This window comes from Heptranchias perlo, chromosome 7 (assembly GCF_035084215.1).
Source record: "Heptranchias perlo isolate sHepPer1 chromosome 7, sHepPer1.hap1, whole genome shotgun sequence".
NCBI lineage: Eukaryota > Metazoa > Chordata > Chondrichthyes > Hexanchiformes > Hexanchidae > Heptranchias > Heptranchias perlo.
The window spans coordinates 606334-633405 of NC_090331.1; the positions used below are offsets into that span (position 1 = coordinate 606334).

General features: G+C 45.1%; 1 protein-coding gene across 3 annotated transcripts in view; it reads right to left on the bottom strand.

Moving 5' to 3' along the window:
* Positions 1-27072, bottom strand: part of xrcc5 (X-ray repair complementing defective repair in Chinese hamster cells 5) — a 487392-nt gene that overhangs the window by 349835 nt on the left and 110485 nt on the right. For all 3 annotated transcript variants that reach the window (XM_067986924.1, XM_067986923.1, XM_067986925.1), the window contains exon 9: positions 13909-14021. In XM_067986924.1, coding sequence (XP_067843025.1) covers positions 13909-14021 — 113 coding nt within the window. The remainder of the gene's footprint in view (positions 1-13908; positions 14022-27072) is intronic.

Below are 27072 nucleotides of genomic sequence, written 5' to 3' on the forward strand. Positions count from 1 at the left end.
CAGGGATCAGTGCTTGGGCCTCAACTATTTTCAATCTATATCAATGACTTGAATGAAGGGACTGAATGTATGTGTCAGCAGCAAATTTAGCAACCAAAGGTAGGTGGGAAAGTAAGTTGTGAAGAGGACACAAGGAGTCTGCAAAGGGATATAGATAGGGTAAGTGAGAGGGCAAAAATTTGGCAGATTGAGTATAATGTAGGAAAATGTGAACTTGTCCACTTTGGCAGGAGGAATAGAAAAGCAGTTATTATTTAAATGGAGAAAGATTGCAGAACTCTGAGGTACAGAGGGATCTGGGTGTCCTAGTACATGAATCAAAAAGTTAGTATGCAGGTACAGCAAGTTATTATTAGGAAGTCAAATGGAATGTTGTCATTTATTGCAAGGGGAATGGAATATAAAAGTAGAGATGTTTTGCTACAGTTGTACAAGGCATTGGTGAGACCACATCTAGAATACTGTGTGTAGTTTTGGTCTCCTTATTTAAGAAAGGACATAATTGCTTTGGAGGCGGTTCAGAGAAGGTTCACTTGACTGATTCCTGGGATGAGGGGGTTATCTTATGAGGAAAGGTTGGACAAGTTGAGCCTGTATACATTGGAGTTTCGAAGAATGAGAGGTGATCTTATTGAAACATCTCAGATCCTGAAGGGACTTGAAGGGGTAGATGCTGAGAGGATGTTTCCCTTTGTGGGAGAGACTAGAACTAGGGACCACAGTTTAAAAATAAAGGGGTCTCCCATTTAAGACGGAGATGAGAGAGAATTTTTTTTCTCTGAGGGTCGTGAGTGTGTGGAACTCCCTTCCCCAGAGAGCGGTGGAGGCAGGGACATTGAATATTTTTAAGGCTGAGTTAGATAGATTCCTGATTAACAAGGGAGTCAAAGGTTATAGTAGACGGGAAAATAGGGTTGAGGTCACAATCAGATCAGACGTGATCTTATCAAATGGCAGATCAGGCTCGAGGGGCTGAATGGCCTACTCCTGCTCTTAATTCGTAAGTTGGTATGTTCTTATGTAAAATATTTGTTTAGCACAAGAGGTAGAGGGAGAAAACCTCAACTTGTTTAAAAAGTAAACATAGAAACATAGAAAATAGGAGTAAGAGTAGGCCATTCGTCCCTTCGGGCCTGCTCCGCTATTCAAAATGATCATGGCTGATCGTCTAACTCAGTACCCTGTTCCTGCTTTTTCCCCATATCCCTTGATCCCTTTAGCATTAAGAAATATATCTGTCCCCTTCTTAAATACATCTAATGACTTGGCCTCCACTGCCTTCTGTGGTAGAGAATTCCACAGGTTCACCACCCTCTGAGTGAAGAAATTTCTCCTCATCTCGGTTCTAAATGGCATTCCCCGTATCCTGAGACTGTGACCCCTGGTTCTGGACTCCCCAGCCATCGGGAACATCCTCCCTGCATCTAGTCTGTCTAGTCCTGTTAGAATTTTATATGTTTCAATGAGATCACCTCTCATTCTTCTAAACTCGAGTGAATAGAGGCCTAGTCGACCCAATCTCTCCTCATACGTCAGTCCTGCCATCCCAGAAACCAGTCTGGTAAACTTTCGTTGCACTCCCTCCATGGCAAGGACATCCTTCCTCAGATAAAGGAGACCAAAACGGCACTCAATACTCCAGATGTGATCTCACCAAGGCCCTGTATAACTGCAGTAAGACATCCCTGCTCCTGTACTCAAATCCTCTTGCAATGAACCCCGACATACCATTCGCCTTCCTAACTACTTGCTGCACCTGAATGCTCGCTTTCAGCCAATGGTGTACGAGGACACCCAGGCCTCGTTGCACCTCCCCTTTTCCCAATCTATCACCATTCAGATAATAATCTGTCTCTGTTTTTACAACCAAAGTGGATAACATCACATTTATCCACGTTATACTGCATCTGCCATGTTCTTGCCCACTCACCCAACTTGTCTAAATCACATTGGAGCCTCTTTGCATCCTCCTCACAGCTCACATTCCACCCCAGCTTTGTGTCATCTGCAAACTTGGAAATGTTACATTCCATTCCCTCATCCAAATCATTGATATATATTGTGAACAGCTGGGGCCCAAGCACTGATCCCTGCAGTACTCCACTGGTCACTGCCTGCCACCCAGAAAAAGACCCGTTTATTCCTACTCTGTTTCCTGTCTGTCAACCAATTCTCAATCCATGCCAGTATATTCCCCCCAATCCCATGTGCTTTAATTTTGCATACTAACCTCTTATGTGGGACCTTATCAAAAGCCTTCTGAAAATCCAAGTACACCACATCCAATGGTTCTCCCTTATCTATTCTACTAGTTACATCCTCAAAAAACTCCAGTAGATTTGTTAAGCATGATTTCCCTTTCATAAACCCATGCTGACTTTGTCCAATCCTGTAAATGTCTTCCAAATGTTCTGTTATCACATCCTTTAGAATAGACTCCAGCATTTTCCCCACTACTGATGTTAGGCTAACTGGTCTGTAATTCCGTTTTTTCTCTCCCTCCTTTTTGAAATAGTGGGGTTACATTTGCCACCCTCCAATCTGGAGGAACTGTTCCAGAGTCGATAGAATTTTGGAAGATGACCACCAATGCATCCACTATTTCCAGGGCCACTTCCTTTAGTACTCTGGGATGTGGATTATCAGGCCCTGGGAATTTGTCAGCCTTTAGCCCCATTAATTTCCCGAACACTATTTTTTTTTTACTGATACTGATTTCCTTCAGTTCCTCCCTCTCACTAGACCCTTGGTTCCCTAACATTTCCGGGAGGTTATTTGTGTCCTCCTTTGTGAAGGCAGAACCAAAGTATGTGTTTAATTGTTCTGCCATTTCTTTGTTCCCCATTATAATTTCCCCTATTTCTGGCTGTAAGGGACCTACATTTGTCTTCACTAATCTTTTTCTCTTGACATATTTATAGAAGTTTTTACAGTCAGTTTTTATGTTCCCTGCTAGTTTACTCTCATACTCTATTTTTCCCCTCTTAATCAATCTCTCTGTTCTCTTTTGCTGAAGTGTTCTTGGATGTGCACTTGAAGCGCTGTAACCTACAGGGCTACGGACCAAGTGCTGGAAAGTGGGATTAAGCTGGATAGCTCTTTTTTGGCCGGCACGGACCTGATGGGCCGAATGGCCTCCTTCTGTGCTGTAACTTTCTATGATTCTATGATCTGCCATTTCCTGATTCCCCATTATAATTTCTCCTGTCTCAGCTTCTATGGGAGCAATGTTAACTTTCATATTCTATTTTCTCCTTTTTTATCAATTTTTGGTCATCGTTTGTTGGTTTCTAAAACTCTCCCATCCCCAGGCTTATTACTCTTCATGACAACATTATAGGCCTCTTCATTCAATCTAATCCCCAGGATAATCTCCATTCCAGAGTACTAAAAGAGGTAGCCATGGAAATATTGGATGCATTGTATAGATTATTCTATAGATTATGGAACAGTTCCCTCAGATTGGACAGTGGCAAATTTAACCCCACTATTTAAAAAAGGAGGGAGAGAGAAAACAGGGAACTACGGACCAGTTAGCCTAACATCAGTAGTAGGGAAAATGCTGGAGTCGATCATAAAGGATATGATAACAGGACACTTAGAAAATATCAACAGGACTGGACAAAGTCAACATGGATTTATGAAAGGGAAATCATGTTTGACAAACCTACTGGAGTTTTTTTGAGGATGTAACTGGTAGGATAAATAAGGGAGAACCAGTGGATGTGGTGTATCTGGATTTTCAGAAGGCCTTTGATAAAGTCCCACATAAGAAGTTAGTGTGCAAAATTAAAGTTCATGGGATTGGGGGGTAATATATTGGCATGGATTGAAAACTGGTTATCAGACAGGAAACAGAGAGTAGGAATAAATGGGTCTTTTTCGGGGTGGTATCCGGTGACTAGTGGGGTACCGCAGGGATCAGTGCTTGGGCCCCAACTATTCACAATATATATTAATGATCTGGATGAGGGAACCAAATGTAATATTTCCAAGTTTGCTGACAACACAAAACTAGGTGGGATCGTGAGTTGTGAGGAGGATGCAAAGAGGCTTCAAGGTGATTTAGACAAGTTGAGTGAGTGGGCAAATACATGGCAGATGCAGTATAATGTGGATAAATGTGAAGTTATCCACTTCAGAAGGAAAAACAGAAAGGCAGAGTATTATTTAAATAGTGATAGATTGGGAAATGTTGATGTACAAAGGGACCTGGGTGTCCTCGTACAACAGTCACTGAAAGCAAACATGCAGGTGCAGCAAGCAGTTAGGAAGGCAAATAGTATGTTGGCCTTCATTGCAAGAGGATTTGAGTACAGGAGCAAGGATGTCTTACTGCAGTTATACAGGGTCTTGGTGAGACCACACCTGATAATTGTGTGCAGTTTTGGTCTCCTTACCTAAGAAAGGATATACTTGCCATTAGAGGGAGTGCAGCGAAGGTTTACCAAACTGATTCCTGGGATGGCAGGACTGTCGTATGAGGAGAGATTGGGTCGACTCGGCCTGTATTCACTAGAGTTTGGAAGAATGAGAGGGGATCTCATTGAAACGTATAAAATTCTGACAAGGCTAGACAGACTGGATGTAGGAAGAATGTTTCCCTTGGCTAGGGGGTCTAGAAAGAGGGGTGACAGTCTCAGGATACGGGTTAGGACATTTAGGACTGAGATGAGGAGAAATTTCTTTACTCAGAGGGTGGTGAACCTGTGGAATTCTCTACCACAGAAGGCTGTGGAGGCCAAGTCACTGAATATATTTAAGATGGAGATAGATAGATTTCTAGACACAGAAGGCATCAAGAGGTATGGGGAGAGAGTGGGAATATGGTATTGAGATGGAGGATCAGCTATGATCATATTGAATGGTGGAGCAGGCTCAAAGGGCTGAATGACCTACTCCTGCTCCTATTTTCCATGTTTCTATGTTTCTAATACTCTCCTTAACTTCTTTAGTTAGCCACGGGTGGATCACTTTTCCTGTGGAGTTTTTATTTCTCAATCGAATATATATTTGTTGGAACTTGGAAAGGGAGGGGGAGGATCCAGTTGTTGTGGCATGTTCCATGTCAGCACCAATGACATAAGGAAGAAAAAGGAGGAGGTCCTGCTAAGGGAATATCAGAATAAGGGAATATCAGAAGCTAGGAACTAAGTTAAAAAGCAGAACCTCATGGGTGGTAATTTCAGGTTTACTAACTGAGCTACGTGCTAATTGGCATGGAGATGGGCAGATCAGAAAGGCGAATGCATGGCTGAAAAGAGTGGTGTGGGAAGGAGGGGTTCTATTTCATGGGACACTGACACCAGTACTAGGACAGGAAAGAAGCTGTACCGCTGGGATGGGCTCCACCTGAACCGGAATGGGACCAGAGTCCTAGCGGAAATTATAAATGGGTTGGTGCATAAGGCTTTAAACCAGCAAGATGGAGGAGGGATCTGGTAGCAAAAACAAAAGCTTGAAGATAAAAAAACAGGAGATGAGTGTAAAGATCAGGCTAGGGTAAGGAATAAAGATAACAAACGGTCAAGGAACAAATACAGTTATAAAACAAAAAGTATAAAGGGATTGTTAAAAATAAAGTACAAGGAACAACTATTAAAGATAAATTAAACTGCCTGTACACAGCATCCAAAATAAAACTGGGGAACCAGATGTAATAGGAATAACTGAAACATGGCAACATAAAGTACAGGGCGGGCAACTAAATATTGTAGGTTATAGCATAATCAGAAAGGATAGGGAAGGATGAAGGAGGATGGAGTAGCTGTACTAATTAGAGATAAAATAATGGCAGTAGAAAAAAAGGGACCTAACTATCAGAGGGATAGAAACAGAATCCCTATGGATTAAAATAAAAGATAAGAGATCAATCACGTTAATAAGGATATACTACAGACCACCTAAAAGTGGAAATGGGGTGGAGGAAGAAATAGGTAAGCAAATATGCGAAATGAGTAAAGGACATTGAATAATAATCATGGGAGATTTTAACTATACCTAAATAAAGTGGCAAGAAGAGCACGGTAAAGGGGTACAGGGAATGGAGTTTTTACAATATATGCAGGACTCCTTTCTTACCCAGTATGTAAAATGCCCAACAAGAGAGGAAGCACTGCTGGATCTAGTAATGGGAAGTGAACCAGAACAGGTAAGAGAAGTAAGCGTAGGGGAATATCTAGACAATAGCGATCACAGCATAAAAAGGTTTCAGATAAAGAATGAGAAGGACACAAGTAAGACAAAGACCAAAGCAATAAATTGGAAAAAAGCTGATTTTCAGGGGATGAGAATGGAACTAGGGAAAATAAACTGGAAAAATGTACTGATAAACAAAGAAACAGAACAGCAGTGGGAAACATTTAAAACAGTGAAGAAGAGTCCAGGAGAAATATATCCCACTAAAAACAAGAAAATAACTAGTCAGTAATGATACAGGGTGAATAAAGAAAAAAGGGCAAAATTGAAACTAAAGAAAAGGCCATACATTAAGTACATAGACAACAAAGAGGAGGATGACAAAAGGGAATATGAAAAGGCTAGAAAAGAAGTTAAAAAAATTAGGAAGGCAAAAAGAAACTACAAAATTGAAAAACTGGGTCAGGGATCAGCCATTGGGGGATACACACGATAAACTCAGAGGTAATGACAGTGAAATGGGTGCAATATTAAATAATTACTTTGTCTCAGTATTTACCAGGGAGACCAACATGGTGGGCATGACATTAGAAGAAGAGATCAAAAAAGATATAAAGACATTTAAGACAGAAAAGGGGGAGATAATTGATAAATTAATCAAACTTAAAGAGGATAAAACCCCTAGTCTGGATGGATTGCATCTGCGCATGTTAAAAAAGTTAAAAAAGAGATAGCAGAGGCAATATTACACCATAGTATCGTGGTAGGTACAAAACAGGAGGAGGCTATTCAGCCCATCGTGCCTGTGCTGGCTCCTTGAAAGAGCTATCCAATTAGTCCAATTCCCCTGTTCTTTCCCCATGGCCCTGTAATTTTTTTCCATTCAAGTATTTATCCAATTCCCTTTTGAAAGTTACTATTGAATCTGTTTCCACTAACCATTCAGGCAGTGCAATCCAGATCATTACAACTTGCTCTGTAAAAAAAATGTTTCCTCATGTCGCCGCTGGTTCTTTTGCCGATCACCTTAAATCTGTGTCCTCCAGTTACCGACCCTTCTGCCACTGGAAACAGTTTCTTCTTATTTACACTATCAAAACCATTCATGATTTAGAATACCTCTTTCAAATCTCCCCTTAACCTTCTCTGTTCTAAGGAGAACAACCCCAGCTTCTCCAATCTCTCCACGAAACTGAAGTCCCGCATTGCTGGTACCATTCTAGTAAATCTCCTCTGCAACCTCTCTAAAGCCTTCCTAAAATGTGTTGCCCAGAACGGAACACAATATTCCAGCTGAGGTCTCCCCAGTGTTTTATAAAGGTTTAGCATAACTTCCATGCTTTTGTACTCTATGCCTCTATTAATAAAGCCCAGGATCCCATATGCTCTCTTAATAGCCTTCTCAACTTGTCCTGCCACCTTCAACGATTTGTGTAAAATGAAAATTGTACGACTTAGTTTATATTGCCTCTCCTCATTCTTCCTACCAAAATGCATCATTTCACACTTCTCTGCATTAAATTTTATCTGCCATGTGGCTGCCCATTTCACAAATCTGTCTATGTCCTCCTGAAGTCTGTTACTAACCTCCACATTATTTACTGCATTGCCAAGTTTCTTGTCATCTGCAAACTTTGAAATTATACCCTCAATACCCAAGTCCAGGTCATTAATATATAAAAAAAAGAGCAGTGGTCCTAATACTGACCCCTGGGGAACACCACTGTATACTTCCCTCCAGTCTGAAAAACAACTGTTCACTACTACTCTCTGCTTTCTATCCCTTAGCAAGTTTGTATCCACGCTGCCACTGTCCCTTTAGTCCCATGGGCTTTAATTTTGCTAATCAGTCTATTATGTGGTATTTTATCAAATGCTTTTTGAAAGTCCATATACACAATATTAACCGCATTACCCTCATCAAACCTCTCCGTTATTTCATCAAAGAACTCAATCAAGTTCGTCAAACATGATTTGCCTTTAACAAATCTGTGCTGCCTTTCATTTATTTTGTCCCAGATTATTGTCTCTAAAAGTTTCCCCACCACCGACATTAGGCTGACTAGCCTGTAATTGCCGGGTTTATCTCTCTCCCTTTTTTTGAACAGGGGTCTAATATTTGCAATCCTCCAGTCTTCCAGCACCATCCCCATATGTAAGGAAGATTGGACGATTGTGGCCAGAGCCTCCACAATTTCCACCCTTACTTCCCTCAGTAACCTAGGATGCATCCCATCTGGACCGGGTGACTTTTCTACTTTGAGTATTGCCAATCTTTTAAGTACCTCTTGTTTATCTATTTTTATCCTGTCCAATAACGCTACTAACTCCTCTTTTGCTGCTACAATGGCCGCGTCCTCTTCTCTAGCGAAGACGGATGTACAGTATTCATTTAGTGCCTCAGCCATGCCCTCTGCCTCCACAAGTGGCATGGGCGGACACGTGGCAGATCAAGTTTAACGTGGAAAAATTCGAGGTGATGCATTTCGGTAGGAAAAATGAGGAGATGCAATATAAACTATAGGGTACAATTTTAAAAGGGGTAGAGGAACAGAGAGATCTGGGGTTGTGTGTGCATAATTTGTTGAAGGTGGCACCACAGGTTGAGAAAGTGGTTAAAAAAGCATACGGGGTCCTGGGCTTTATAAATAGAGGCATAGAGTACAAAAGCAAGGAAGTCATGATGAACCTTTATAAAACACTGGTTCGGCCACAACTGGAGTATTGTGTCCAGTTCTGGGCACCGCTCTTAGGAATGATGTGAAGGCCTTAGAGAGGGTGCAGAGGAGTTTTACTGGAATGATTCCAGGGATGAGGGACTTAAATTACGTGGATAGACTGGAGAAGCTGGGATTGTTCTCCTTGCAACAGAGACGGTTGAGAGGAAATTTGATAGAGGTATTCAAAATCATTAAGGGTCTAGACAGAGTGGATAGAGAGAAACTGTTCCCATTGGCGGAAGGGTCAAGAACCAGAGGGCATAGATTTATGGTGATTGGCAAAAGAACCAAAGGTGATATGAGGCAAAACCTTTTTAGCAGCGAGTGGTTAGGATCTGGAATGCACTGCCCAAGGGAATGGTGGAGGTAGATTCAATCATGGCCTTCAAAAGGGAACTGGATAAGTAGTTGAAACGTAAAAACGTGCAGGGCTACGGGGCAGGGGCAGCGGGACTCGCTGGATTGCTCATGCATAGAGCCAGCGCGGACTCGATGGGCCGAATGGCCTCCTTCTATGATTCTTTAGAAAATCTCCTTTTTGTCCCTAATCGGTCCCATGCTTCCTTTGACTACCCTTTTACTATTTATATGTTTATAAAAGACTTTTGGGTTCCCTTTTATGTTAATCTATTCTCATACTCTCGCTTTGCCCCTTTTATTCCCTTTTTGCGATGATCTCTGTTCTTTCTGTATTCAAGCCTGGTTCTCTACTGTATTACGAACCTTACATTTATCATAAGTCTCCTTTTTTCCATTTCATTTTAATCTTTAGTCATCCAAGGAGCTCTAGCTTTGGATGCCTTTCCTTTCCCCCTCACAGGGATGCGTCTACTCTGTACCCGAACCAACTCCTTGCTGAAGGCCTCCCATTGTTCAATTATTGTTTTGCCCATCAATTTTTGATTCCAATCTACCTGGGTAAGATCCATTTTTAAACTCACCGAAATTTGCCCTCCTCCAGTTAAACATTTTCACATTTGATTGTTCCTTATCCTTTGCCATAGCTATTCTGAATCTCATGATATTATGATCACTGTTCCACAAATGCTCCCCCATTGAAACATGCTCCACCTGCCGCACTTCATTCCCCAGAACTAGATCCAGCAGTTTGCTTCCTGGTTAGACTGGAAACACACTGGGCCCGATTTTAGCAGGGGTGCGGGTTCTCGGCGGGTGGGCAAGCGGGAGCGTGGGTAACGCGCCCGGTGAAATTAGTGGGTTTCCCGCGCGATCGTAGCAGGCAACGCACTAATTGGAGCCACTTACCTGCTCCTCCGGGTTCCCCGCTGCTGGTCTGCGCGTCGGGCGGGCTGCGCATGCGCAGTAAGATCTGTCAGCTGGAGGCGCTCTATTTAAAGGGGCAGTCCTCCACTGACAGATGCTGCAACAAATAGCAAAAATGACAGCATGGAGCAGCCCAGGGGGAAGGCTGCTCCCAGTTTAATGATGCCTCACCCCAGGTATCAATACATGGGGTGAGGAGGAGGGGGAGGACAGAGATCTTCCCCACGGCGGGCGGGAGGAAGCGGCCCGCCTCCGCCACCAGGAAGGCCTGGCACGGGGTGGCAGAGGGGGTCACCAGCGCCACCAACATATCGCCAACCTGCACACAGTGCAGGAGGCGGTCCAATGACCTCAGTAGGTCAGCCACAGTGAGTACACGTAGTCTTTCCCCTACACTCCGTCTGCCACATCACCGCCCCCACCCCACATCTCCTTCTGCACTGCCAACACTACTCTGTCACATCACCCCTCATACCCACTCAAACCCCATCCTCATCTTACCTGCACCTACTCACCTCGCCAGTACTCACCCCGCCGTTACCAAGCAACCCAATCCTCATACAATCTCATGGCTCTATCCCATACTCACCCTCTCGTGCATCTCTCTCACGGCCAGCCTCACTCAACCTGCCACCACCTGTGCTGCAGCCACAGGGCATGCATCACATATGTGCAGTAGGCAGCGTAACGCAAACGTGTCGTGAGCATGAAGGGGATGGACAAGGGTGTTTGAGGGTTTGTCATGGTTGTTACTTATATTGAATTTCAGAACAACTCACATCACACATTATATTGGCACCACTACTGCCATGTCTTCGCGAATCCTGTCCGGTTTGTGCAATAATGCCCACTCCTGAGTATCACTATGAGGACCCACCACTGATGCCAACCATTGTGTTACTGCAGAGTGGGTGTAGGTGTATTTGCAGGGCTCTTCTGCGCAGACGACTGAGAGACATCGGCGATGTCCCTGGTTGCACCCTGGAAGGCTGCGGAGGAGAAGTTTGGGAGGGCAGTGGTGACTTTGACAGCGACAGGTAGGAAGATGGTGCACGGGCCAGCCAGGAGCAGCTCGGCATGAAAGAGGCTGCAGATGTCCACGGCTACATGTCGAGTGACTCTGAGCCTCCGTGTGCACTGCTGCTCAGAGAGGTCCAGGAGGCTGAGCCTCGGTCTGTGGACCCTGTGGGGAGGGTAGTGCCCTCTGCGACGCATCTCTCTCTTCGGTAGCCCTCCCTCCTGCTGTGCAGGTGGATGTGTCACAGCACTCTGTTGTGGAGCTCCACGTGTCAGAGGTGGATGGCGTGGATGGCGAGGCTGGTGATGCTGTTCGCCCTCCGAGGAGGTCATGACTGCAGCTACGGCGGCCCCCATCCGCAAGATGTACATCTGAGGGGGTCCGCAAGGTAGGTACATGTCTCCGGACCCCGGGGTAAGTGTGCAGGTTGGTGACTTTGACCGTCAGGAGGAGGGTGGTGGAGGCCAAACTTTGTCCCAAGTGACAGAGTGGCCTCCTGCAATGGGTGAGGGTCTCCCCGCCCCCCCCACACCTGTCAAATGGACCTTTGCAGCTGCCACAGGCTGACAGCTGCAACACGTCCATTCGATCTGGGAGTGTTTCCCCCAGTGTGGGAAACAGTCCCATGTTGATCCAAAATCACACACAGTCCCTTAATCAGGTCAGTTAATGACCTGAAATAGCTAAATAAATACTCTCAAGTGGCATCCCGCTGGCTTTAATTGCCTGTGGGATTCCCACCAGCAGGGGCTGCGCGCGCACGCTGGCGCGTCAGCGGGGAACCCGGAAGTGGGCGGGATCGAGGCGGGATCCGGTCGGGATCCTGGATTTTACGATTTTCGAGGCCCCCCCGCCGAGAACACACCCAATAGCGGGTGCTAAAATCGGGCCCACTGTCTTAGAAAGTTCTCGAACACATTTCAGGAATTCTACTCCCTCTTTGCCCTTTACACTATTTCTGTTCCAGTCTATATTTTTACATATATATAAAAATTCATTAGAAAAGGGATTAGTGCCTGAGGACTGGTGTGAGGGATTACATTTTTGTAGGAAGAATAAGGGGGCCACATACTGCTTGGAAAATAAGAGTCTTAATGGGGTAGAGGAGCAGAGTGATCTGGGGGTACTGATACACAAATCACTAAAAATAGTGACACAGGTTAATAAGCCCATAAAAAAGCAAACCAAGCAATGGGGTTCATTTCTAGAGGGATAGAATGGAAAAGCGGAGAATTTATGTTAAACTTGTATAGAATCTTGGTTAGACCACAGTTGGAGTACAGTGAACAGTTCTGATCTCCATATTATAAAAAGGTCATAGAGACACTAGAGAAGGATGATACCAGAACTGAGAGGATATACCCATCAGGAAAGATTGAACAGGCTGGGGTACTTTTCTCTAAAAAAGAGAAGACTGAGGGGTGACCTGACAGATGTTTGTAAGATTATGAAAGGGTTTGATGGGATCAACGTAGAGATGTTTCCACTTGTGGGGGAGACCAGAACTATAAGATAGTCACTAATAAATCCAATGGGGAATTCAGGAGAATCATCTTTACCCAGAGAGTTAATGGAATGTGAACCTTGTCACCGCAAGGAGGAGTTGAAGCGACTAGCATAGATACATTTAAGGGGAAGCTAGATAAACACATTGGGGAGAAAGGAATAGAAGGATATACTGATAGGGTGAGATGAAGTCGGGAGGGAGGGAGGAGGCTCATGTGGAACATAAACACCGGCAATAGTCCTGTTGGGCTAAATGGCCTGTTCCTGTGCTGTACATTCAATGTAATTCTACGTAACGTTACCGTAACGCAGCGTGCCGGGTCACGTTACCGTAACGCAGCGTGCAGAACACCGGGAAAGTTACTGTATACGAAATACCAGGTAACGTTACCGTACGCAGAACACCGGGTAGAATCATAGAAAATTTACGGCACTAAAGGAGGCCATTCGGCCCATTGTGTCCGTGCCAGCCGAAAATGAGCCACCCAGCCTAATCCGACTTTCCAGCTCTTGGTCCGTAGCCCTGTAGGTTACAGCACTTCAGGTGCACATCCAGGTACTTTTTAAATGAGTTGAGGGTTTCTGCCTCTACCACTCTTTCAGGTAGTGAGTTCCAGACCCCCACCACCCCTCTGAGTGAAAAAAAATTCCTCAGCTCCCCTCTAATCCTTCTACCAATCACTTTAAAATTTATGCCCCTTGGTTACTGGCCTCTCTGCTAAGGGAAATAGGTCCTTCCTTTCCACTCTATCCAGGCCCCTCATAATTTGTAAAACCTGAATTAAATCACCCCTCAGCCTCCTTTGTTCCAAAGACAACAACCCCAGCCTATCCAATCTTTCCCCATTGCTAAAATTCTCCAATCCTGGCAACATCCTCATAAATCTCCTCTGTACCCTCTCTAGTGCAATTACATCCTTCCTGTAATGTTACCGTATACAGCATACTGGGTAACATTACCATACACAGAACACTGGGTAAGGTTGCTGTATACAGAATACCAGGAAAGTTACTGTATACCAAATACCAGGTTACGTTAACATATATAGCATACCAGATAATGTTACCATATATAGAATACCGGGTATCGTTACTGTACACAGACTATCAGGTAATGCTACTATGTAGACAATGCTGAATACTGTTACTGCGTGTGGATGCTGGGTAACATTACCATGTAGGAACACTAACTAATGTTAAATTTGCAGAACAAACTACTGACACTTCTTGACCATCACTTACTTGTGCAGACTTGGTAAATCCTAGGACACTGAAACATTTCCCATCAGTTTTGTACTTCATCTGCTCCTGATCCACTTGGGAGAATGGGATAATGTCACTGCCATAGCGGAATCCTGAAGAATAAAAGATAGCTGAACTCTCATCAAAACATCTTGGACAATGATAGCTGCACCAGTTTGTGTATCCTGGGGCAAGGGACTATAATGGCCGGGTGGGGAAGTACATGGACTGGCTATAAAACACTGTTGAATTTGCGTTAATTGTTTATGGGTTTTACAAGAAGGTTTATTTTACATCAAAAGAAAGAACTTGCATTTCTATAGTGCCTTTCGCGACCTCAAGATGTGCCAAAGCGCTTCACAGCCAATGCAATACATTTGAAGTGTAGTCACTGTTGTAATATAGGAAACACGGCAGCCAAGTTGTGCACAGCAAGCTCCCACAAACTGTAATGTGACAAATGACCAGATCGCCCTGTTTTTTTTAGGTGTTGGTTGAGGGATAAATATTGGCCAGGACACCGGGAGAACGCCCCTGCTCTTCTTCGAATCTGTGAATTTTTACGTCCACCCGAGGGGCCAGACAGGACCTTGGTTTAACATCAAATCCGAAAGCCAGCACCTCCGACAATGCAGCACTCCCTCAGTACTGCCCCTCCGACAGTGCAGCACTCCCTCGGTACCGCCCCTCCGACAGTGCAGCACTCCCTCGGTACCGCCCCTCCGACAGTGCAGCACTCCCTCGGTACCGCCCCTCCGACAGTGCAGCACTCCCTCAGTACAGCCCCTCCGACAGTGCAGCACTCCCTCAGTACTGCCCCTCCAACAGTGCAGCACTCCCTCAGTAACAGAGAGGATTAATGAAGGTAGTGCAGTTGATGACTTTCAAAAGGCTACATAATAGACTTGTTAGCATGGGATTAAAGGGACAGTGCCAGCATGGATACGAAATTGGCTAAGGGACAGAAAGCAGAGAATATTGGTGAACGGTTGTTTATCAGACTGGAGGGAACTATACAGTGGTGTTCCCCAGGGGTCAGTATTAGGACCACTGCTATTTTTGATATATATTAGTGATAAGACAGGTTAATGCGTGGCTGGAGAAATGGTGCAGGAGGGAGAGCTTCAGATACCTGGGGCACTGGGACCAGTTCTGGGGCAGGAGTGATCTGTTCCACCTCAATAGAGCTGGGACCAATGTCCTCGCGGGGAGGTTAACTCGTGCTATGGGGGAGGGTTTAAACTAATTTGACAGGGGGATGGGCACCAGAAACATACATTAGTGGAAAAACAAGGTGCACAGAGGAGTGGGAGAGACAAAAAGCACTAAAGTAAAGAATAGTTCAGAAATAGGAGGGTTCAAACAGGGATCAAATGCAAGGCAGTCCAGGATGAGTTTAGAGTGCATGTGCGTAAATGCACGTAGCATGGTTATTAAGGTTGGTGAGCTGCAGGCACAAGTCGCCACATGGGACTGTGATATAGTAACAATATCAGAGACCTGGCTCAAAGGGGAAGATTGGGAACTTTATATTGCGGGCTACAAGATATTCAGGAAGGTTAGGGAAGGAAAGAAAGTGGAGGGAGCGGCAGTATTGATCAAAGAAATTGTTAAAGCACTGGGAAGGAATTATGTAGTTGAAGAGTCAAACATTGAACCTATTTGGTCAGAATTAAGGAACAATAGAGGAGCTTTACACTATTGGGTGTATACGATAGGCCACCAAATAGTGGGAGGGAGATAGAGAAGTAAATCTGCAGGCAAATTATAGACAGATGCAAAGGTTATAGGGTAATGATAATGGGCGAATTCAATTATCCCAATATGGACTGGGATAGTAACAATGTAAAGGGGAAAGATGGGGAGGAATTCCTGAAATGAAAACAAGAGAACTTTCTTGATCAGTGTGTTTCCAGCCCAAAGAGGATGGAAGCAGTGCTGGGGAATGAAGTGGGACAGGTGGAGCATTTTTGAATGCGGGAGCATTTGGGGGACAGTGATTTTTTTAAAATTCGTTCATGGGATGTGGGCATTGCTGGCAAGGCCAGCATTTATTGCCCATCCCTAATTGCCCTTGAGAAGGTGGTGGTAAGCCACCTTCTTGAACCGCTACAGTCCGTGTGGTGAAGGTTCTCCCACAGTGCTGTGAGGAAAGGAGTTCCAGGATTTTGACCCAGCGACGATGAAAGAACTGCAATATATTTCCAAGTCGGGGTGGTGTGTGACTTGGAGGGGAACATGCAGGTGCTGTTGTTCCCATGTGCCTGCTGCCTTTGTCCTTCTAGGTGGTAGAGGTCGTAGGTTTGGGAGGTGCTGTCGAAGTAGCCTTGGCGAGTTGCTGTAGTGCATCCTGTAGATGGTACACACTGCAGCCACGGTGCGCCGGTGGTGAAGGGAGTGAACGTTTAGGATGGTGGATGGGGTACCAATCAAGCTGGCTGCTTTATCCTGGATGGTGTCGAGCTTCTTGAGTGTTGTTGGAGCTGTACTACTCCAGGCAAGTGGAGAGCATTCCATCACACTCCTGACGTGTGCCTCGTAGATGGTGGGAAGACTTTGGGGAGTCAGGAGGTGAGTCACTCGCTGCAGGATACCCAGCCTCTGACCTGCTCTTGTAGCCACAGTATTTATATGGCTGGTCCAGTTAAGTTTCTGGTCAATGGTGACCCCCTAGGATGTTGATGGTGGGGGATTCAGCGATGGTAATGCCATTGAATGTCAAGGGGAGGTGGTTGGACTCTCTCTTGTTGGAGATGGTCATTGCCTGGCACTTATCTGGCACGAATGTTACTTGCCACTTATCAGCCCAAGCCTGGATGTTGTCCAGGTATTGCTGCATGCGGGCACGGACTGCTTCGTTATCTGAGAGGTTGCGAATGGAACTGAACACTCTGCAATCAGCGAACATCCCCATTTCTGACCTTACGATGGAGGGAAGGTCATTGATGAAGCAGCTGAAGATGGTTGGGCCCAGGACACTGCCCTGAGGAACTCCTGCAGCAATGCCCTGGGGCTGAGATGATTGGCCCCCAACAACCACTACCATCTTCCTTTGTGCTAGGTATGACTCCAGCCACTGGAGACTTTTCCCCTTGATTCTCATTGACTTCAATTTTACTAGGGCTCCTTGGTGCCGCACTCGGTCAAATGCTGCCTTGATGTCAAGGACAGTCACTCTCACTCACCTCTGGAATTCAGCTCTTTTGTCCATGTTTGGACCAAGGCTGTAATGAGGTCTGGAGCAGAGTGGTCCTGGCGGAACCCAAACTGAGCATCGGTGAGCAGGTTTTGGTGAGCAAGTGCCGCTTGATAGCACTGTCGATGGCACCTTCCATCACTTTGCTGATGATTGAGAGTAGGCTGATGGGGCGGTAATTGGCCAGATTAGATTTGTCCTGCTTTTTGTGGACAGGACATACCTGGGCAATATTCCACATTGTCGGGTAGATGCCGGTGTTGTAGCTGTATTGGAACAGCTTGGCTAGAGGCGCAGCTAGTTCTGGAGCACAAGCCTTCAGCACGACAGCTGGGATGTTGTCGGGGCCCATAGCCTTTGCTGTATCCAGTGCACTCAGCCGTTTCTTGATATCACGTGGAGTGAATCGAATTGGCTGAAGACTGGCTTCTGTGATAGTGGGGATATCGGGGAGAGGCCAAGATGGATCATCCACGCGGCACTTTTGGCTGAAGATGGTTGCAAACGCTTCAGCCTTGTCTTTTGCACTCACGTGCTGGACTCCGCCATCATTGAAGATGGGGATGTTTGCAGAGCCTCCTCCTCCTGTTCGTTGTTTAATTGTCCACCACCATTCACGACTGGATGTGGCAGGACTGCAGAGCTTTGATCTGATCCGTTGGTTGTGGAATCGCTTAGCTCTGTCTATAGCATGTTGCTTCCGCTGGTTAGCATGAATGTAATCCTGAATTGTAGCTTCACCAGGTTGGCACCTCATTTTTAGGTATGCCTGATGCTGCTCCTGGCATGCTCTTCTACACTCCTCATTGAACCAGGGTTGATCCCCTGGCTTATTGGTAATGGTAGAGTGAGGAATATGCCGGGCCATGAGGTTACAGATTGTGCTGGAATACAATTCTGCTGCTGCTGCTGATGGCCCACAGCGCCTCATGGATGCCCAGTTTTGGGCTGCTAGATCTGTTCTGAATCTATCCCATTTAGCACAGTGGTAGTGCCACACAACATGTTGGATGGTGTCCTCAATGCGAACACGGGACCTCGTTTCCACGAAGACTGTGCGGTGGTCACTCCTACCAATCTGTCATGGACAGATGCATTTGCGACAGGTAGATTGGTGAGGACGAGGTCAAGTAAGTTTTTCCCTCGTGTTGGTTCGCTCACCACCTGCCGCAGGCCCAGTCTTGCAGCTCTGTCCTTCAGGACTCGGCCAGCTCGGTTAATAGTGGTGCTACCGATGGACATTGAAATCCCCCACCCAGAGTACATTCTGTGCCCTTGCTACCCTCAGAGCTTCCTCCAAGTGGTGCTCAACATGGAGGAAGAGTGATTCATCAGCTGAGGGAGGACGGTAGGTGGTAATCAGCAGGTTTTCTTGCCCATGTTTGATCTGATGCCATGAGATTTCATGGGGTCCAGAGTCAATGTTGAGGACTCTCAAGTCCACTCCCTCCTGACTGTGTATCACTGTCGCCACCTCTGGTCGGTCTGTTCTGCCGGTGGGACAGGACATACCCAGGGATGGTGATGGAACAGTGTGGGACGTTGGCTGAAAGGTATAATTCTGTGAGTATGGCTATATCAGGCTGATGCTTGACTAGTCTGTGGGACAGCTCTCCCAATTTTGGCACAAGTCCCCAGATGCTAGTGAGGAGGACTTTGCAGGGTCGACTGGGCTTGGTTTGCCTTTATCGTGTCCGGTGCCTGGTGGTCCGATGCCGGGTGGTCCGTCCGGTTTTATTCTTCTTATGACTTTTTTTTAAATCGAGATTTTACAACTGAGTGGCTTACTGGGCCATTTCAGAGGGCAATTAAGAACCAACCACATTGCTGTGGGTCTGGAGTCACATATAGGCCAGACCAGGTAAGGACGGCAGGTTTCCTTCCCTAAAGGACATTAATGAACCAGATGGGTTTTTACGACAATCTGGTAGTTTCATGGCCACCATTACTGATACGAGTATTTTAATTCCAGATTTTATTTAATTAATTGAATTTAATTAATTGAATTGAAATTCCCCAGCTGCCGTGGCGGGATTTGAACTCATGACTCCGGAGTATTCGTCCAGGCCTGTGGATTACTCGTCCAGTAACATAACCACTATGCTACCGTACCCTCAAACTTCGATCAGATCACCCCATAACCTTCGAAACTCCAGAAAATACAACCCCAATTTGTGTATCCTCTCCTCACAGCTTAACCCTTGAAGTCCGGGTATCATTCCAGTAAACCTACGCTGCACTCCCTCCAAGGCCAATATGTCCTTCCGAAGGTGCGGTGCCCAGAACTGCTCACAGTACTCCAGGTGCGGTCTAACCAGGGTTTTGTATAGCTGCAGCATAACTTCTGCCCCCTTGTACTCTAGTCCTCTAGATATAAAGGCCAGCATTCCATTTGCCTTATTGATTATTTTCTGCACCTGTTTATGACACTTCAATGATCTATGTACCAGAACCCCTCGGTCTCTTTGGGCATCCACTGTTTTTAACTTTTTACCATTTATAAAGAACCTTGTTCTATCCTTTCTTGATCCAAAGTGGATGACCTCACATTTGTCTACATTGAATTCCATTTCCCACAGTTTTGCCCATTCACCTAATCTATCAATATCGCTTTGTAATTTTATGTTTTCATCTACACTGCTTACAATGCCACCAATCTTTGTGTCATCGGCAAACTGAGATATGAGACTTTCTATGCCTTCATCTAAGTCGTTAATAAATATTGTGAATAATTGAGGCCCCAAGACAGATCCCTGCGGGACTTCACTAGTCAATGTGACTACCTACCCATTATCCCCACTCTCTGTCACCTTTCGCTCATCCAATTTCCAAACCAAGTCCATACTTTTCTCTCGATTCCATGGGCTTCTATCTTAGCTAACAGTCTCTTATGTGGGACTTCATCAAATGCCTTCTGGAAGTCCATATAAAGAACATCCATTGACATTCCCCTGTCCACTACTTTAGTCACCTCTTCAAAAAATTCAATCAGGTTTGTCAAGCACGACCTACCTTTCACAAATCCATGCTGGCTCTCCCTGATTAACTGAAAATTCTCGAGGTGTTCAGTCACCCTATCCTTAATTATAGACTCCAGCATTTTCCCCACAACAGATGTTAGGCTAACTGGTCTATAATTCCCTGGTTTCTCCGTCCTTTCTTAAAAAGAGGAGTGACATGTGCAATTTTCCAATCTAGAGGGACAGTTCCTGAATCTAGAGAACTTTGAAAGATTAAAGTTAGGGCATCTGCAATGTGCTCACCCTGAAATCGAAACCATCTGGTCCTGGGGATTTGTCACTCTTTAGTGCTATTATTTTCTTCATCACTGTTGCTTTACTTATGTTAATTTTATTAAGTCCCTGTCCCCGATTCAATATTAGTTCTCTTGGGATTTCCGGCATGCTATCCTCTTTTCCTACTGTAAATACTGACGCAAAGTAATCGTTCAACATGTCCGCCATTTCCCCATTGTCAATGACTTTTTCACCACTTTCAGTTTTTAAGGGGCCAACACTGCTCCTGACCACCCTCTTTTTCCAAATGTAACTATAAAAGTTCTTCGTATTGGTTTTGATATCCCTTGCAAGTTTCTTTTCATACCCTCTTTTTGTAGCTCTTACTATCTGTTTTGTGACCCTTTGTTGATCTTTGTATCTTTCCCATTCGCCAGGATCTGTGCCATTTTTTTGCCTTTTTGTATGCCCTTTCCTTATGTCTTATACTGTCCCTTACCTCTTTAGTTGTCCATGGCTGTTTTTTTTGGCAAGTAGAGTTCTTGTCCCTCAGGGGTATAAACCGATTCTGTATCTCGTTAAATGTTTCTTTAAACATTTCCCACTGATTATCAGTCGTTTTACCCATTAACAGATTTGCCCAGTTTACTGTGGACAGTCTCTGTCTCATCCCATTGAAGTCGGCCTTGCCCAAGTCTAGAATCTTAGCAGCTGATTCACTTTTTTCCCTTTCAACACTACATTGAACTCCATCATGTTATGATCGCTATTCGATAGATGTTCGCGTACAGTTAAGCCGTTAACTAATTCTGGTTCATTACTCATTACTAAATCTAGAATGGCTTGTCCCCTTGTTGCCTCTAGGACAGACTGCTGTCGAAAACTATCCCGGACACACTCAAGAAATTCACTGCCTTTCTGACAATTGCTAGTCTGCTTTCCCCAATCTATGTGAAGGTTAAAGTCCCCCATTGAGACCACTATGCCTTTCTTACACGCTTGTCTAATCTATGCATTTATACAATCTACAATAAGGTAGATGAATGAACAGAGCAAATAGATGTAAACGGATATGAAATAATAGCAATTACGGAGACATGGCTGCAGGGTGACCAAGGCTGGGAGCTGAATATCCAAGGTTATTCGATACTTAGGAAGGCAATTGATACTAGCTCAATTGCTAAATTTAAATCTGAGATCGATAGCTTTTTGGCAATCAAAGATATTAAGGGATATGGGCCAAAGGCGGGAAATGGAGTTAGATCACAGATCAGCCATGATCTTATCAAATGGCGGAGCAGGCACGAGGGGCTGAATGGCCTACTCCTGTTCCTATGTTCCTGTGACAGGCAAAAAGGAAAAGGAGATGGGGTGGCATTGTTAGTAAAGGATGAAATCAGAATAGTCAGAAAGGATATTGGCTCAGAAAATCAAGATGTAGAATAAGTCTAGGTGGCGTTAAGAAGCACCAAGGGGCAGAAAACATTGGTGGGAGTTGGCGATTGGCCTCCAAACAGTGGTAGTAATGTAGGGGATAGAATCAAACTGGAAATTAGAGATGCATGTAACAAGGGTGCTACAGTAATCATGGGTGACTTTAATCTACATATTGACTGGCCAAACCAAATTAGCAATAATACTGTGGATGACGAATTCCTGGAGGGTGCACGAGATGGTTTTTTAGACCAGTACGTTGAGGAGACAACCAGGGAACACAGAAACATAGGAACATAGAAAATAGGAGCAAGAGCAGGCCATTCGGCCCTTCGGGCCTGCTCTGCCATTCAAAATAATCATGGCTGATCATCTAACTCAGTACCCTGTTCCCGCTTTTTCCCCATATCCCTTGATCCCTTTAGCATTAAGAAACAGATCGATCTCCTTCTTCAATATATCTAATGACTTGGCCTCCACTGCCTTCTGTGGCAGAGAATTCCACAGGTTCACCACCCTCTGAGTGAAGAAATTTCTCCTCATCTCGGTTCTAAATGGCATACCCCGTATCCGGAGACTGTGACCCCTGGTTCTGGACACCCCAGCCATCGAGAACATCTTCCCTGCATCTAGTCTGTCTAATCCTGTTAGAATTTTACATGTTTCGATGAGATCACCTCTCATTCTTCTAAACTCGAATGAATATAGGCCTAATTGACCCAATCTCCCCTCATACGTCAGTCCTGCCATCCCAGGAATCATAAGAACATAAGAACATAAGAAATTGGAGCAGGAGTAGGCCAATCGGCCCCTCGAGCCTGCTCCGCCATTCAATAAGATCATGGCTGATCTGATCCCAACCACAAATCTAAAGAACACAAGAAGTCGGAGCAGGACCCGGCCACATAGCCCCTGGGCCCTCTCCGCCACCCACAGGGCATTGACCGATCCGAACTCAGCTTCATGTCCAATTTCCTGCCCGCTCCCCATAACCCCTAATTCCCTTTACTTCTAGGAAACTGTCTATTTCTGTTTTAAATTTATCTAATGATGTAGCTTCCACAGCTTCCTGGGGCAGCAAATTCCACAGACCTACCACCCTCTGACTGAAGAAGTTTCTCCTCATCTCAGTTTTGAAAGAGCAGCCCCTTATTCTAAGATTATGCCCCCTAGTTCTAGTTTCACCCATCTTTGGGAACATCCTTACTGCATCCACCCGATCAAGACCCTTCACAATCTTATATGTTTCAATAAGATCGCCTCTCATTCTTCTGAACTCCAATGAGTAGAGTCCCAATCTGCTCAACCTCTCCTCATATGTCCGCCCCCTCATCCCCGGGATTAACCGAGTGAACCTTCTTTGTACTGCCTCGAGAGCAAGTATGTCTTTTCTTAAGTATGGAGACCAAAACTATATGCAGTATTCCGGTGCGGTCTCACCAATACCTTATATAACTGCAGCAATACCTCCTTGTTTTTATATTCTATCCCCCTAGCAATAAAAGCCAACATTCCGTTGGCTTTCTTGATCACCTGCTGCACCTGCATACCAACTTTTTGATTTTCTTGCACTAGGACCCCCAGATCCCTTTGTACTGCAGTACTTTCCAGTCTCTCGCCATTAAGAAAATAACTTGCTCTCTGATTTTTCCTGCCAAAGTGCATAACCTCACATTTTCCAATATTATATTGCATCTGCCAAATCTCCGCCCACTCACCCAGCCTGTCTATATCCCCTTGCAGGTTTTTTATGTCCTCCTCACTCTCTACTTTCCCTCCCATCTTTGTATCATCTGCAAATTTTGATATGTTGCACTCGGTCCCCTCCTCCAAATCATTAATATAGATTGTAAAGAGTTGGGGACCCAGCACCGACCCCTGTGGAACACCACTGGTTACTGGTTGCCAGTCCGAAAATGAACCATTTATCCCAACTCTCTGCTTCCTGTTCGATAACCAATCCTCCACCCATGCCAGAATATTACCCCCAATCCCGTGATTTTTTATCTTAAGTAATAATCTTTTATGTGGCACCTTGTCGAATGCCTTCTGGAAGTCTAAATACACTATGTCCACTGGTTCCCCTTTATCCACCCTATACGTTATATCCTCGAAGAACTCAAGCAAATTTGTCAGACATGACTTCCCCTTCATAAAGCCATGCTGACTTTGTCCTATTAAATTATGCTTATCTAAATGTTCCGTTACTGTCTCCTTAATAATAGACTCCAAAATTTTACCCACCACAGATGTTAAGCTAACTGGCCTATAATTTCCAGCCTTCTGCCTACTACCCTTTTTAAATAACGGTGTTACATTAGCAGTTTTCCAATCTGCCGGGACCTCTCCTGAGTCCAGGGAATTTTGGAAAACTATCACCAAAGCATCCACAATCCCTACTGCCACTTCCCTCAAGACCCTAGGATGGAAGCCATCAGGTCCAGGGGATTTATCCACCTTGAGTCCCATTATTTTACTGAGTACCATCTCCTGAGTGATTTTAATCGTATTTAGCTCCTCCCCCCCGAGAGTCCCCTGTTTGTCCAGTGTTGGGATATTCTTAGTGTCCTCTACTGTAAAGACTGAAACAAAATATTTGTTTAGCATTTTTGCCATCTCCATGTTTCCCACCATTAATTTCCCGGTCTCATCCTCTAAGGGACCTATGTTTGCCTTAGCCACCCTTTTTCTTTTTATATAACTATAGAAACTCTTGCTATCAGTTTTTATATTTTTTGCTAATTTCTTTTCATAATCTAACTTCCCTTTCTTAATCAATCCTTTAGTTACTTTTTGTTGTCTTTTGAAGAATTCCCAATCTTCTATCCTCCCACTAAGTTTGGCTACCTTATATGTCCTTGTTTTTAGTCGGATACTATCCTTGATTTCTTTACTTAGCCACGGGTGGCTGTCATTTCTTTTACACCCTTTTTTCCTCAGTGGAATATATTTATTTTGAAAGTTGTAAAATAACTCCCTAAATGAACACCACTGCTCATGTACCGTCTTACCCTTTAATCTATTTTCCCAGTCCACTTTAATCAATTCCGCTCTCATACCATCATAGTCTCCTTTATTCAAGCTCAGTACGCTTGTTTGAGAATCAACCTTCTCACCCTCTAATTGGATATGGAATTCAACCATGTTGTGGTCGCTCGTTCCAAGGGGATCCTTAACTAGGACATTATTAATTAATCCTGACTCATTACACAGGACCAGGTCCAAGGTTGCCTGCCCCCTTGTAGGATCAGTTACATACTGCTCAAGAAATCCATCCCTGATGCACTCAATGAACTCGTCCTCAAGGCTGCTCTGCCCAATTTGATTTGTCCAGTTAATATGATAATTAAAATCCCCCATAATTATGGCTGTTCCCTTATTACATGCCCCGACTATCTCCTGATTAATACTTCTTCCAGCAGAGTTGCAACTATTAGGAGGCCTATATACTACGCCCACTAATGTTTTTTTTCCCTTATTATTCCTTAAGTCCACCCAAACTGTTTCATTATCTTGATGCTTTGTCCCAATATCATTTCTCTGTATTACAGTGATTCCTTCCTTTATTAACATAGCCACCCCACCTCCCCTTCCTTCCTGCCTGTCCTTCCTGATTGTTAAATACCCTGGCATATTTAATTCCCAGTCGTTGTCACCCTGCAGCCATGTTTCTGTAATGGCCACAAGATCATACCCATACGTAGTTATTTGTGCCGTTAACTCGTCCATTTTATTACGAATGCTACGTGCATTCAGATAAAGAACTTTCAAATCTGTTTTGTGACGCTTAGTTCCTGCTTTTTCCTTTTTTAACACTTTACCTATTACTCCATACCTTCTGTCCCTTCCTGTTACGCTTTCCTCTCTCTCCTTGCTCAGGTTCCCAACCCCCTGCCACTTTCGTTTAAACCCTCCCCAACAGCACTAGCAAACACTCCTCCTAGGACAGCGGTCCCGGCCCTGCCCAGGTGCAGACCATCCGGTTTGTACTGGTCCCACCTCCCCCAGAACCGTTTCCAGTGTCCCAGGAATTTGAATCCCTCCCCCTTGCACCATTCCTCTAGCCACGTATTCATTTGAAATATCCTCCTATTTCTACTCTGACTAGCACGTGGCACTGGCAGCAATCCTGAGATTACTACCTTTGAGGTCCTATTTTTTAATTTACCTCCTAACTCCCTATATTCTGCTTTTAGGACCTCATCCCCTTTTTTACCTATATCGTTGGTGCCTATGTGCACCACGACAGCTGGTTGTTCGCCCTCCCCCTCCAAAATGTTCTGTAGCCGCTCCGAGACATCCTTGATCCTTGCACCAGGGAGGCAACACACCATCCTGGAGTCTCGGTTGCGGCCGCAGAAACGCCTGTCTATTCCCCTTACAATTGAGTCCCCTATCACTATAGCTCTGCCACTCTTTTTCCTCCCAGCCTGTGCAGCAGAGCTACCCGTGGTGCCAGGAAGTTGGCTGCTGCTGCCTTCCCCTGATAAGTCATCCCCCCCAACAGCATCCAAAGTGGCATATCTGTTTGAGAGGGGGATGGCCACAGGGGACCCCTGCACTACCTGCCTGCATCTCTTACTCTTCCTGGTGGTCACCCATTCACTTCCTGCCTGTATACCCTTTACCTGCGGTGTGACCAACTCGCTAAACGTGCTATCCACGAGTTTCTCTGCATCGCGGATGCTCCACAGTGAGTCCACCCGCAGCTCCAGCTCCGAAGGCTGGGAAACCTTCATTGCACTCCCTCCGTGGCAAGGACATCCTTCCTCAGATAAGGAGACCAAAACTGCACACAATGCTCCAGATGTGGTCTCACCAAGGCCCTGTATAACTGCAGTAAGACATCCCTGCTCCTGTACTCAAATCCTCTTGCAATGAAGGCCAACATACCATTCGCCTTCCTAACTGCTTGCTGCACCTGAATGCTCGCTTTCAGCGACTGGTGTACAAGGGCACCCAGGTCTTGTTGCACCTCCCCTTTTCCCAATCTATCACCATTCAGATAATAATCTGCCTTTCTGTTTTTACAAAGTGGATAACCTCACATTTATCCACGTTATACTGCATCTGCCATGTTCTTGCCCACTCACTTCACATTGGAGCCTCTTTGCATCCTCCTTACAGCTCACATTCCACCCCAGCTTTGTGTCATCTGCAAGCTTGGAAATGTTACATTCCGTTCCCTCACCCAAATCATTGATATATATTGTGACTAGCTGGGGCCCAAGCACTGATCCCTGCGGTACTCGTCACTGCCTGCCACCCGGAAAAAGACCCGTTCATTCCTACTCTGTT